A 14,163-nucleotide genomic window follows, 5' to 3' on the forward strand; every position below is an offset into this window, starting at 1 on the left:
TGCGCAGTGTATTCAGCAGGGAAGGCTACCCGGAAGAACTTGTGAGTGACCTTGGGCCTCAATTCACATCAGCTGAGTTTAAACGACACCTGCAAAACAGGGGCATCATGCATGCCTTTTCGGCCGTCTACCATCCCCAAGCCAACGGACAGATTGAACAATTTAACCGGGTGCTAAAAGATTGCGTGCAAGTGTGTTTGCTGGAAAGGTGGTCCTTAACCCTTTCAGACGCCACTTTATCTCTTTGATTGAAAACTTGCTTTCACCACATCTGTCGCATCTTCTGAATCATAGAAAATGTACAGCTACAGAAAAGATTAAGAATTTTTCATTGTTTAGCGAGTTTTGTCAAGTTTACAAAATTTCGACTCCATGCGAAAACTTGTTACAGGAACATCAAATATGAGAACATATACTATCATGTGTTTTTAAGAGCTTGAAAAGCACTTATCGAGCCACTTGAAAATTATGCCTGGTGCATGACATTGTGCAAAACAATGAAAGAAGTGAACCCGCTACATACAACATACTGACACAGAGTAAGAACACCCAACCATCTACCTTCCCACTCATTTTGCTAAAACATTCTGCACATTATTCAAAATTGCAGTGCAGTTCCGATAATAAGTGTTTCAAAATGTATGAAACACATTTTAAATACCATTACTTTCATCTGTGCTCTTGCTATTGATGCACTGTGCTACTGTGCACAATTGTGTAGACAGCATCTCAAAAGGTTAAGGGATGTCATCCCGGAGTACCTTGGTGTCCACTGGGGCACCCCACATGTGACAGCAGGTGAAAAACTTGCTGTGCTGCTGCATGGTCGTCATCCAAGAATGAAGCTGGATTTGGTCGGAGCTCCTGGTGCTCGGACCTTCCAGAGGCCAGACATAGAGCTGCAAGTGCTGTGTTGTGGAGTGACCGAACGTCAGCAGGCAAGCAAGCAGTACACGGATAGGTGGCGAGTCGCCAAACGTGCAGTACTTTGACTGGGCCAGCGAGTACGGGTCAGGTTGCCAGGGCATATTGCCAAAGGCGCTGTAAGATATTCACAACCCTTGACTATAGTTAGGCAGCGGCACCAAGACACCTACAAATTGGAAGATGGCCACACGTGGAATCGTGAACAGTTAGTGCCGTATCCTGTGGTGCATGATATGCAGTCTCTTCCCGCTACCATCGCAAGCTTTCAATTTTGCAATACACAAGGCTTCTCGGAGCCGCCACAAATAACAGGACCGTCAAGAACAGAGAACAGCACAGTTCAGACATCACCAACAAGGAGCGAACCACCAGCAGCTCTGCACCATTCAAGACGAGACAAAAGGCCACCTGCGTGGTCAGCAGATTATCAAATGAAATTGTTATGTCATTTTGTAACCTAATTGATCCATCAATCACGGCTTACTTCTAGATGGGGGGGATGTTGTAGTTATGTTACATAATAGTGGAAGGTGCCACAGGTGACCCTTGGTTATATATATTACTGCCACTAAACGAATAAAGGGACTTTCGTTTGGCTGACGTTGTTATGCTAACTTGGGCTGAAGGCTGCCCCGCATGTGCCAGTCGGAGATACAACACATACCAAGAATGGGAAGAGGCAATAGTCACAGGACACAGTATGTATTCCTAAATTATACACACGTGCACCCGCCCTCTTCTGTCACAGTACGAGCACCGATATGCCTAATAATTGTACTGGCAGGCCTTCAGAGCTATTTCGGGCATGCCTGTTGCAATTTGAGCCCTTGGGGGCAGTAAAATACATTCTTTCATTTTTTTTGGACTGCCCGATCTTTGGGACGTTTTCGCGCCTCCAAGGGAGTCCAAAAAATGGACGTTGAGTGTAATGCCATCTAGCAATGTAACGCTTGTATCTTTTTTTCAAAGTTCTTGCACTCTAAAGTGGGTTGTGAACCTTACATGAATACATACTCCAAATCCCAGGGTCTAGTTTCAATTTATCTTCTGTGAACAAATATTCCAAAAGCCAGGGGAACTCGTACTTCAATGTGTTGTTATCACTGGCCTTACTCAACAATAAAATATAACAAAAACATAGATGTTTCGCTACCTATGCGGGTGACATCGTCAGTACGTAAATGGCAACAAATGAGAAAATACATCCTATTTATGTATGATACTGCTGTAAACATCCAGCAGGGAGCCACGGTTAGAATTGCATGCAGATTGATTGTGACGGATAAACCATGATTCCACAAATTTTCTTGGGCCCTATCGGTGTTCCCGTGCTAACGTGGCTACATTATCAAAATCGAACATGTGTCCTTTTGTTAAACAATGATCCACCAGTTCAGTCTTTGCACGTGTGGCATGGGTGGCTTTCGTAGCATCCCTTAAGTGTTCCTTGAGTCGAGTGCGGCGTCGCCGCCCCGTCTCGCCAATGTAGCTGGCACCACAGTCCGAGCAGTCAACCTTGTAGACAACACCACTTTGTTCGTTCGGATGTGTGCGGTCCTTTGGCTTTGGGAACATGTTTGCCAATGTTTACGAGGGTTTGAACACAGTTCAAACACCCAAAGGCCATAAAGCCCTGCGCACTGCGTCTGATACACCGTGGACATACAGAATGCACACAAAGGAAGCCGGCCTTTCGGCCTTGCTCTCGCGAGGTCCCTGCATGCGGCGTCGCGTATCGTTGACAAATCGCTGAAGGTAACTCTGTTTATGCAAAAGAGCGGTAACATTAGTTAATTCTTGCTCCCTCAATGTTTGCATTGATGACAGTGCATCGCAACGAGACAGGAGCGTATGTACCACGGCATGTTTGTGTTCTGTAGGATGGTGAGAGTCAAAACTCTGCATACTCCCGCTATCGCAAGATTTGCGATATATGGTTGTCTCCACTGAACCTCCTTTGCTCCGACGTGCGAGCACATCTAGAAAGGCTAGACTGCCATTATTTTCAGTCTCGCATGTAAATTGAATGGCATAATGAATGGCATTAAGCGCCTCATGCATGGCATGCAGGTTATTCTTTTCGACAATGACAAAAGCGCCATCTGCATAGCGACAGTACATTTTGGCAGGGAAGGGCAAGAACATCATCACGGCCGTTTCCACGCGTTCCATTAACAAATCAGCCACGATTACAGAAACAGGACTGCCCATCGGGACACCTTCTATCTGGTGATATATGGCTCTGACCGTTCAGCAGAAGTGGAGTTATTGGCAAACGTCCCTTATGCAGTGCTTCTGCTTCTTCTTAAATGACTTACACTGCGAAGACTACGGCGGAGTTGGGTATGCCCACAATGCTCCACCTACTGAATGTCGCCGTTCATTTGACTTTGAATGCTCACGTAGATGACGCTACTACCAGTTCTGGCACCTATGACGTGCCAAATGTGGTTGTCCTTGGCGAGCTGCAGTGCACTCCGTCAGTGGACTCGTCGCAGCACCCTGCAGCAGCTGCAGTATCTTCACTATGTAGCACACCGCAGCTACATGCAACTGTAGTGCATGTGTGCAGTGTTTTCTTTGCGCACATTAGGGCTTGAGCGCACGCTCATGCTCATATGCTCCAGTCTGACCATGCTACATGGTGCAGAGCGGCTTTGTTCTGCACCAGCTTGACCGACTGATAGTAGCCACATACAACTTGTGCATCTTGAAGTGCTATCAATACCTGGTTCGAGGCTAGTTGAGTGTTCAAAACTAGTCGAAATTAACAAGACCTGACAGCTACGACACCGATAAGCAGGGTGGCCAAAGTTTACTTCCTACGCGGGCTGCCGCAGCCGAGCGTGAGCAGACAATAGTTGGCTTCTGCCGGAAGCCTAGCATGGTGCTCTTTGGCCACACCTAGCCCTTGCGCCATTAAACATCAAATATTCATTCATTCATTCATTCATTCTTCCAGAAGTATGCAATTATTAATGAAATTCAAAAGCAGTTTTTGGCTTAATTCAGCCTGCTTATTAATCTGCGTCTGTAAAGACTACACATAACAATAGGAAGAAGCGCACTGATCCAAACATCCTTCTTGATTCATGTCAGCTATTGGCCAATAGCAGCCGTGTATGGGAATCTGCTATATTACGAAATAAAGCGTCCAGAAAAGAGTGAGGAGCAGGCTTCTGTTGAAAAGAGAGCATTTGAGAAAACGTGACTTCGTGCTCTGCTTGTGAGCTCCACACTCCATGCACGATTGCAAAATTTGGCTGAGATGTTCACAGCAGCGTATGCTATCCACGGACTGTGTTTTTTTCATCAAGCCGGAGGAGTGATTCAGGACCCCTTTAACATCGCACAAGTAAGCTGAGCTGGGTCTTTCAATGCATCCTCTGCAGCCTCTCGTACACTTATCTTTACTAACAATCACTTTTCAAAATTTTCATTGCTCGTTTTCTTGTGAGACATCAGCAACGATACTTAAACTCTGTAGATTTGTGCACTGGAGTGAAGGGTAGCGTTGTAATGCAATAACACCCTGCACACAAGATTGTGGTTACTCAATGCCCTAGTGCAGTGGTTCTCAAATGGGGGTCCGCTAAGCCATTTTTGGAGTCCGCGAAACTGATGCCTGATTTCTTTTTTCTTTTTCGGGTGCGGCTACTGCAAGCCTTTAGGCATTCTGGTTGGGGATCGCAGAAATGTCTCCCCTTGATTAAGTTAAATTCTGGGGTTTTATGTGCCAAAACCATTATATGATTATGATTATATATCGCTACATGCATATTGCATGTTTCTTTTGGACAATGCGCACGGGCGTTGCAACAAAGAAGACGAACTGCTTCCAAGTCTCGAGCTGTCAGCTGAACTGACCAGCGCTGCAGTTGTTTTTGTAAATGCAGTTTGTAAATAGTCTTTAGTGTTCAATCCACCGTTCGTGTAACATTTTGGTGGAGGTTGGCGTTCCCCGCCTTCCCTATGGAACTCTGCAGCGTCCATCTTTCCACCATGGCTCTCAGTGACACCTCGTCTGCATGTACACCTGCGGCTCCAGCAACAACGTACGTCATGTTTACCAATCCCCACGACCCTGGCATATTCTCCGGACAAGCTAATGTTGGCGTTGAGGACTGGCTCAGCATGTATGAGCATGTTAGCCAGAACACCTCTGGGACCCTACCATAATGCTCAGAAATGTAATATTGTACTTGGGCGGAACACCGCATGCCTGGTTCCGGACTCCTGAGGACAAGCTGTTTAGCTGGGATGCTTTCAAGGACAAACATCGCAACCTCTTTGGAAACCCTACTGGTAGCCAACTGGCTGCAAGAAGAGAGCTTGCTATCAGAGTGCAGTATTCCACTGAATCGTATGTCTCGTACATACCAAACGTTTATATCGGAAAGTAAACGAGAAAATGACCGTGGTTGACAAAGCAGATCACGTCCTCAAAGGGATCGCAGACAACGCCTTCAACTTGTCGATCTACAACAATGTTTCCACAATTGACGTCATTGTCAAGGAATGCCACCGCTTCAAGCTGGCCAAAAGCCGCTGCGTCATTCCACTGTTATCCCATCCCCCAAACACTGCTGTGACATCATCCTCTGTCCACCTTACCACTACATCCCCCTTCAATGAGAATGTGACTCGCATCGTTTGCCGTGAGCTTGAGGCTGCAAGTCCAGCCCCGATCATCCACGCCCACTTGACCATGCCACTGACCTATCAGCACCAGCGATCTCCCTCATCCAGGTAGTTGTGCGGCTAGAATTTGCCAACCTTGCTTTTACTGCTGCCTGCCCTGTCTGCCAACCTGACGTCAGACTGATGCCGACAGCTGTGCCTCGCAACAACCTGTATTGTCCTCTCGGATTTCGCAACCCTACTGAGTGGAGAACTCCTGATGACAAGCCGATCTGTTTCTGTTGCCACTGAAGCGTTCCTGATGGTGTGCACAGCATTTCGGTTGCAGAAGACAAACAAGCACTCGTCTACTCATTTCGTTCGGTAAGCACGCATGTTTTTAGTATTTTGAAACACACGACGATAAGAAGCCAGGAGGGAGCACCTGCACTGTGCCTGGTGGGTTGCGTGCGATTCCTTTCATGTTGCATCAGCCAAAAAGGCGGTTGCCAGGTTTCACTGAAAACAAACAAACAAACAAATGCACACACACACACACACACACACACACACACACACACACACACACACACACACACACACACACACACACACACACACACACACACACACACACACACACACACACACACACACACACACACACACACACACACACACACACACACACACACACACACACACACACACACACACACACACACACACACACACACACACACACACACACACACACACACACACACACACACACACACACACACACACACACACACACACACACACACACACACACACACACACACACACACACACACACACACACACACACACACACACACACACACACACACACACACACACACACACACACACACACACACACACACACACACACACACACACACACACACACACACACACACACACACACACACACACACACACACACACACACACACACACACACACACACACACACACACACACACACACACACACACACACACACACACACACACACACACACACACACACACACACACACACACACACACACACACACACACACACACACACACACACACACACACACACAAATGCGGCAGGATAACCACAAGCTATTGTCACGTGGTGGCGACATTGAAGAACACAGTACCAATACTGTGAACGACAAAACTTTTATTGGGCGAACCTGTGCCCACAAGACAGGCTACACTTATAGCACAACGATGGCGGCGAACACGGTCGGCGATCGTCGAAAATCTGATCAACGAGTCAAGCGCGTCGGCTTTTATACATCAATCGTCGAATGTTGCAGACTAATCGTTGGGACCCGCGTGCCTTCCACAAAGTTATACACCATTCGCGTCAGGCGATGAAATCAGATAACATAAGGTTCGGCGACAACAGAAAGCTGATAGAAGCATCGATAACTTTTCGGAAACTTCGGATACATGCAGGCGCGTCCCGCGCTGTGCGATAACATTTGTTAGGCGGCGAAACGTGGTCGCCCGATAAAGATAAGCACACGTGTCACTATCAACGAGAAGGAAGGGGTTTAACCGAGGGGTCCTTCGCATGCGGAGCATGCGAAGTTTGTGGGTTCGGTCCACACCTGCGGCAAGTTTTTATTGCGAAAGCAATACTGCTCGCACTTTCGGCCCATCGGTGGTCGTGGCGGCGCCTTACACAGCTGCGCGTCACGTGACCGTGTGACGTCACGCCAGACCGAGAGACGGGGCCCCAGCTCGCGGCATCGATGGTGGAGGCGAAGCCTTGCGCGCCGCTGCTGCGTCGCTACCGTGAGAGGGCGCTCGCTGGTGTGACGTCACGCCAGACCGAGAGACGGGGCCCCAGCTCGCGGCATCGATGGTGGAGGCGAAGCGGGCGAAGCCTTGTGCGCCGCTGCTGCGGCGCTACCGAGAGAGGGCGCTCGCTGGTGTGACGTGACGCTAGGAGGATAAATGGGGCTACAGCTCGGCGCGCTGTCTTGCGCTATGTCGGATGACGTATAGCCATAAGTTTAACAAAAGGCAACCATGTCCACACCATCAGCCGAACCAAGGCACAGCCAAGGGTATTGCTTTCGCAATCTTCCAGGCTTAACCAAGCTAAGCCTTCAGCCAATCTTTTCATACATTTTCGTTTCCATTAATTTATCCTTTCTTTATTTTCATTTATTAAGCACAAGTAATTTCCCCTATGTTGTCCTTGGTGTCAGTGTTTGTTGGCTTCTTATATGACTAATTAAAAAAAAAATCGGGCCCCTCGGTTAATCCCTTTCCTTCTCGTTTATTGCATAACGAGGGTCTCAAATCCGGCAACATTGATGCCTTCAGGTGGCATGTGTGGGTTTATTGACCAGTTGCCTTCACCCAAAGAGATCACGTTCTCGTGACGCCTGCGGCAGAAAAGACGTTCCATGTCCGCCGCCAAGGTCTGTGAGCGGTGGCGCTGGCCAACATTCCCAAGGTTCTACTAGGAAACATAAATACCCAACAAAGTGGATGGGGAAACGGCGCCGTGGTAGCTCACTTGGTAGAGCATTGCAACAAGCTATCAGCGAGTTCCGTACGTACATGCATAACCTCAGCGACAACCATGACTGCCAATCCCGGAGGCCTTGTGTGGCACCATTATTTTCCCTCTTGCCAGCAATGACTCCAAGCTGCAGCGACAGGTGGTACTGCAGTAGACTGGCGTGCTCCAGCACCTCCGGCAGTCATCGCAAAAAGAGGCACATTTTTGCCGCCGGGTGACACACTACCCTATTCCAGTACAGCACATCGTATGTCTCCTACCTCTCATGTTCCTGTAGAAGACACTCGTCCCACTCGCCATCACCTCAGTGCCTCTGTCCGTGTCGCCCCAGGCACACTGGTATTCATCGCCAACCATTTATAGACCTTCTCGGATGGAAAACTAGACCGTGCAGTTTCTGGGTGTGGCCACACTACATTATTTTCATCATGTTGAAATACTCCATTGACGCTCCCAACTAACCAGAACTTACTTGATGTTCACGTCGACGGTGTCCCTTCGACAGCGTTGATTGATACTGGAGCCCAGTGGCGCGTTCGGAGATAGTTGTTTGAAACACGTATTCAGTTTGTGTTCAGTTTGGCTTCACTCTATTGGCCTACGCCAATCGCATGAAGCGAAACCAAACAGAAACTGAACGCACGTTTCGAAAAACGATCGCGCCCCAGGTGTCCATTATGAGTGCTAACGTCCGTCGTTGACTGAAGAAGGTTCTCATGCCTGGTAGTACATGAGCCACAAGCTTCGCCGATGGCAGCACTGTTGCCGTCACTGGAATGTGTACTGCCTGTATAAGGATCGCCGGTTGCCATGTTCCAATTCTTTTTACAGTGTTGACCAATTGCCCCCATGACCTTATCCTCGGACTAAACTTTTTTATGGCGCATTCTGTTCTGATTGACTGTTCTGCTGGCTCCTTTTGCCTCGAACTTCCTCTTCTCCCACATGTCTGTGATGAACTCCCGAACAACTCGAGTACGACCACGTTCGTCCACCTGCTGCCTAAAGCTTTGACTTCCATCAATTTGCGATCATCTTTCCCTGCGCATGAAGGTAATTATGTTGTCACACCTGTTATGTACTTTTGATGCGCAACATCAGCGTGCCCCACTCCATCGTAACCGTTGCCGATAACCAGACAAGCCGCCCCGTCATCAACTTCGGCCTGACAAAGCAAGTTCTGCTTTGTCAGGCAAATATTGTTGCCATGCTGTGCACTATAACAGATAAGCATGTCAAAACTTTTTCAGTAGACATCTGCTCCAATTCTTTAGCATGTCCGCAGGATGCAATTTGCCTCGACGCGACATTTAGTCCCATGATTGCTGCAGACCTGTTGCCTGAACAAGCAGCAGCTCTATGTCGCCTTTTGGTTTCCTACTGCGACATCTTTGACTTTAATGATCGACAATTGGATCAGACTTGTTAAGCATCAGATAAATACTGGTGATGCTAGTCCCATTCATCACTGGCCATATCGAGTTTCTACATCAGAGCGTAAGGTTATTCAGGGTGAAGTGAACAAAATGCTTGCAAAAAGGCATTGCTGAACCCGCGTCGAGCCCTTGGGCATCGCCTGTTGTGCTTGTTAAAAAGGAAGATGATGGCACATGATGTTTTTGCGTAGATTATAGTCACCTTCGTCCTGCAGTGGACATAGAACGGGCTGAAGATGATGATAGTCATCTAAATTAGGTTACCAAAAAGGACGTCTACCCCTTGCTGCGCATTGACACCCTCGATTGTCTTTATGGTGCCAACTACTTTTCATCAGTCTCATTATTGGCAGATTTTTGTGGACGAAGAGGGCCAAGAGAAGACCGCATTCGTCACCCCCCTGATGGCTTATATCAATTCAAAGTTATGCCGTTCGGCCTATGCAATGCTGCAGCAACACTTGAATGTACAATGGACTCTTTGCTTCAAAGGTTCAAATGGTCAACATACCTTTCCTACCTAGACAATGTTCTCGTATTTTCCCCTACATTTGAGACACACCCAGAGCCCTTATTAGCTATTCTTCAAGTCTTCCGCTAAGCTGGGCTCCAATTGGATTCACAGAAGAGCCATATCGGTTGCTGGCAGATTATACAGTGCTGGGCCACCTTGTTGAAGCTTCCGGTATTCAACCAGATCCGGAGAAGGTTTGTGCTCTCACGTCTTTTCCTGTACCTCAGTGTCAAAGTTGTCTGAAGTTTTGTAGGACTATGCTCCTACTTCCGACGATTCGTGAAAGATTCTGCAGCCATTGCCGGACCAGTTGCCGATCTTCTGAAGAAAGACGCGCTGTTTACGTGGGGTCCAGCTCAAGCTGCCACTTTTGCTCACCTCACCACCATTCTCACCGCGCCACCTATACTGGCCCACTTTGACCTGTCCTTTTCTGTAGCTACAAAAATTCGTACTGACACCTGTGGTACTAGTGCTTGTGTTACACGTTTGCGTAATGATATCATTACTCCGGGTTATTAGTTATGACCACCTGGGTTTCTTTAACACGGGTGGTTTTGCATTTTGCCCCCATCGAAATGCAGCCGCTGTGGCCGGGATTCGGTTCCCCAACTGCGGGCTTAGCAACGCAACACCAAAGCCACTACGCCACCACGGCGGGTATGTTTCCCCTTCTCCATGAGATGGCTGTAAAGCTTTTGTTGCAGTTTTCTATGACATATGCATGAGCATTAGAGATAGGTCACTCGGGAGTGAGTGGGATCTTTGAGCCGCTCTTATTAAAGAGCGAGTGAGCCATTGTTCAGTAAAACTGACGGTTGGTTTTATTGGAGAGAGGAAGACGGTTCTCTCGTTCAGTGGGCTGTGCCGAACCGTTCTGTCAGAGCCAGGTCTTCTGCTGGGTGCGACTTTCACGCCATCTATTAGCGGTGCGAGAAAGCAACTGCCCTCCCGCCCTTCCTTGCAAGAGTCGCAACCACTCACTTGCCTTCATCTTACAGATGGGTTGCTCAGGAGCGGGCCAGATATTTTGAGCCACTCCTTTTAAAGAACAAGTGAGCCATGGTTCAGTAAAAGTGAGCAGCGTTTATTTTGGAGAGAGGAAGCCGGTTCACTCTTGTTCAGCGAGCCATGCCGAACTGTTCCATTAGAGCTGGGTCTTCTGCTGGGTGCGACTTCCGCAGCTTCTATTAGCGGTGCGAGAAAGAAACTGCTTTCTTGTCCTTCCTTGCAAGAGTTGTAACCACCCCCTTGCTTTTGGCTGTCTTTTAGCTGCTCTTTTTAAAGAATTGAGTGAGCTGTAGTTCAGTAAAAGGGAGCAGCAGTTCTTTTGGAGAGAGGAAGCCGGTTCCCTCATTCAGTGAGCTTTGCCAAACTGTTTCGTCAGAGCCGGGTCTTCTTCTGGGTATTGTGGTTTCGTTTTCTTGCCGATGACTGGTCGCCGGCGTGGGCAGATTTGGGCTACTTGTACTCGCTTGCTGTATTCGGTGTGCGCAGCAGTCCCTTTGGTTTTGTGTGCCTCCTATATTGTGGCACCCGATGCAACTAAAGGGAGAAGTAAAGAAGCCTTAATTGGCAAAGGATGGCGCCTTTCATTGCCTGCTGCTGTTCAAATGATGTCTGAAGACTCTTGACGATTGCACATCGTGCGCTGGTGCAACAACAATGCAAAGACGAAGTTTTCTGTGTCTTTTAAAACAACAGGTGAACGTACAGTTTACGTCCTGGTTTTCATTTGTGCTAACTAGTGTAGTCATGAAAATGTCGCCCATGTCATCCACTTCTGTGCATTTTCTGAGCCTGTATCATTAGCACATCAATAAAACGAAGCCAGTGATCTGTTGTGTTGTAATATGACTTTTCCTTTTTGTCTTTTTGGTCCTGGCGCTTGATGGCATGATCGCAAGTATCACACATGCACTCAAGAAAAAAAAAATAAGCTATAGGTCGTGGCAGGGAGGGGGGCGGAGGCACCACACAGCATAACACAGGTTACAGATTTAAGTGAACTGGTGAGCCGTTCAAATGAACCGGTTCATTTCAGTGAGCTGAGCCATTCGGAGCTGCTTACTGAAGTGGGCCGTTTTGCCCGTCTCTAGCGAGCGTGCTTTTTCCAGGCTTGCATACTTGGAAAGCAAATACAAAAACAGGTTAAATGTGGCTGCAGATATGTAACTCTGGTTAAGCGTGACTGCGCCATGCATTGACAAGCTGTCCAGATTGAATTGATGTGGCACTTTTCTTTGCCCGTTCTTTGCCACGCAGCAATAAAAGACACCTGTTTCAGCTCATGTTCTGTTAATTTATACCTCCCACTACAAGGGGTCCCCCATCACTTCCACTGGCACACAAGGGGTCCTCGACACATCCATGGCCGAGAACCACTGCCGTAGTGCTTGTGCCTGGGTCCTCTATGAAGTGCAGCACTCCCTTGTTGCTGAGACTTCAAAAAAGTGCTCCCAGTAGGGCTTCTGAAAAGCTGAAAAAAATCTAACAATTTCTTGGCACCAACATTTGAAGTGGCCCTCACTAGGAGCACCAGTTCATCAGCCAGCATCTAGTGTAGCAATGAGGAAACAACTATGTGTTGAGTGCTAGGGTTTGCCTGTCTGCACATGTGCATCTACAAGGCTGCTGCATGACATGACTGCAGGCATTCCACTGTAGTTTCTGCCAAGTTTGATTGCTCAAAGCTGCGCTGCCTGTTATAGCTCGTCTCATCAATAAACTAACCAGTTAGATGTAATTGGTTGCTGAAAAATGTAGTTTATGGTAATTGAGTTACTGAGTAAAAAGTGTGTGAACAGTTACATGTAGTTTGTTACTTATGAGTCTGCTGTGTTGAAACACTGTGTCAGTCCTAGTTTGCTGCTGCTTGTGTGCTGCGTGTGAAAGTGAACCTTTGGTAATACAGTGCACATGTGCCCCACAATAGGCATGTGCTCGAGGAAAACTTCTAAAATATGCCTTGTCAGTATTCTTGCCCATCAATGTCTACCCATGACAGGCAGCCTTGTGACATATTTGCCGAAAAGTTTGCACACTTCGTAGTCAGCAAAATGATAAACAGTTTGTGCCAGAAGTTCATTTTACGACATGCCCGGTTGTAGCATGTGTAGCTCTTTGCTTGCAAAGTCTTTAACATTGCCAGTGTAAAGGTGATCTTCAACACCCAGCCACTTTGCATCGGCTGTCAAGCATATCTTTAGCCCAATGCGTTGGCGGGCTAGTTGGTGCGAATCCATGAATACTTTGTTTAGCGCAAACAACAGACACAAGAAAGACGACGGGCCTTGTCCTGTTGTCTTTCTTGTGTCTGTTGTGTTGCGCTAAACAAAATATTTTTAGCCCTTTGAGGAGTTACATAAATATAAGTTCACTTGAAGAGTTTGTGTTCCCAGACAGTGACATAGCTCCTTAAATAACTTGCTCACTGCCTCTTGCAGGCTCTACTTACAGGGAACTCGAACAATTGTTGACAACCTGGACACGGGTTGTTCAGTGACAGCCATTATCTCCCAGTATCAAGGGCCTGTGGACTGCTTCCGGTGCATAGTAGCCGAGGAAGGTGCGGCAGGCCTCTACAAAGGGTTTGGGGCTCTGCAGCTGCAATACATGCTCCAGGGAGCCCTGCTCAAGCTGACACAAATGCTGTGCCAGGAGTTCTGCCCACACGTCCTCTAATGTCATGGTGTGATGTGGCCATGATGTGGCTCTTTCTGCACAGCCATCTTTGTTTTCAAGCACTTGTGGCTGGATTAGTTGGAGCGGCATTGCCCTTGACAGCTAAATTCATCCATGCCAGTGTACCACCTTGCTTTTCTTGCCTACACAGGCATGCACAAGTAATATGGGAGTCGTGCCGTTGTGCACAAAACTAACACCACTTCGGAATTACTTGACAACAAGTGCATCAGCTTAGATTTACCCTCGCATGCACAGATTGCTAGAAAAATTGTCACTTCTCAGCTTATACAATTGGGCTAAGAGGTGTATAGCTGCATCTTGAAAATGAAGTGTAATAGAGTTTAAAAAAAAAAGCTATGCTGCACTGGGTGGTGATGGCCATGGACAAATAGTATGCATGTAAAACGGAGCTTT

At 47.6% G+C, this 14,163-nt stretch overlaps 1 protein-coding gene across 2 annotated transcripts in view; it reads left to right on the forward strand.

Moving 5' to 3' along the window:
* LOC126542991 (mitochondrial outer membrane protein SLC25A46-like) overlaps nt 1-14,123 on the forward strand; it is a 50,962-nt gene extending 36,839 nt beyond the window's left edge. The window contains exon 9 of one of the 2 annotated variants that reach the window (XM_055077538.2): nt 8-1,527. In XM_055077538.2, coding sequence (XP_054933513.1) covers nt 8-248 — 241 coding nt within the window. In that variant the 3' untranslated portion in view covers nt 249-1,527. Of the gene's footprint in view, nt 1-7; nt 1,528-13,508 lie in introns of those variants that run through there. The other variant, XM_050190131.3, reaches the window with a different exon arrangement.
* The last annotated feature ends 40 nt before the right edge of the window (nt 14,124-14,163 follow it).

This window comes from Dermacentor andersoni, chromosome 2, assembly GCF_023375885.2.
Source record: "Dermacentor andersoni chromosome 2, qqDerAnde1_hic_scaffold, whole genome shotgun sequence".
Classification (NCBI taxonomy): Eukaryota; Metazoa; Arthropoda; class Arachnida; order Ixodida; family Ixodidae; genus Dermacentor; species Dermacentor andersoni.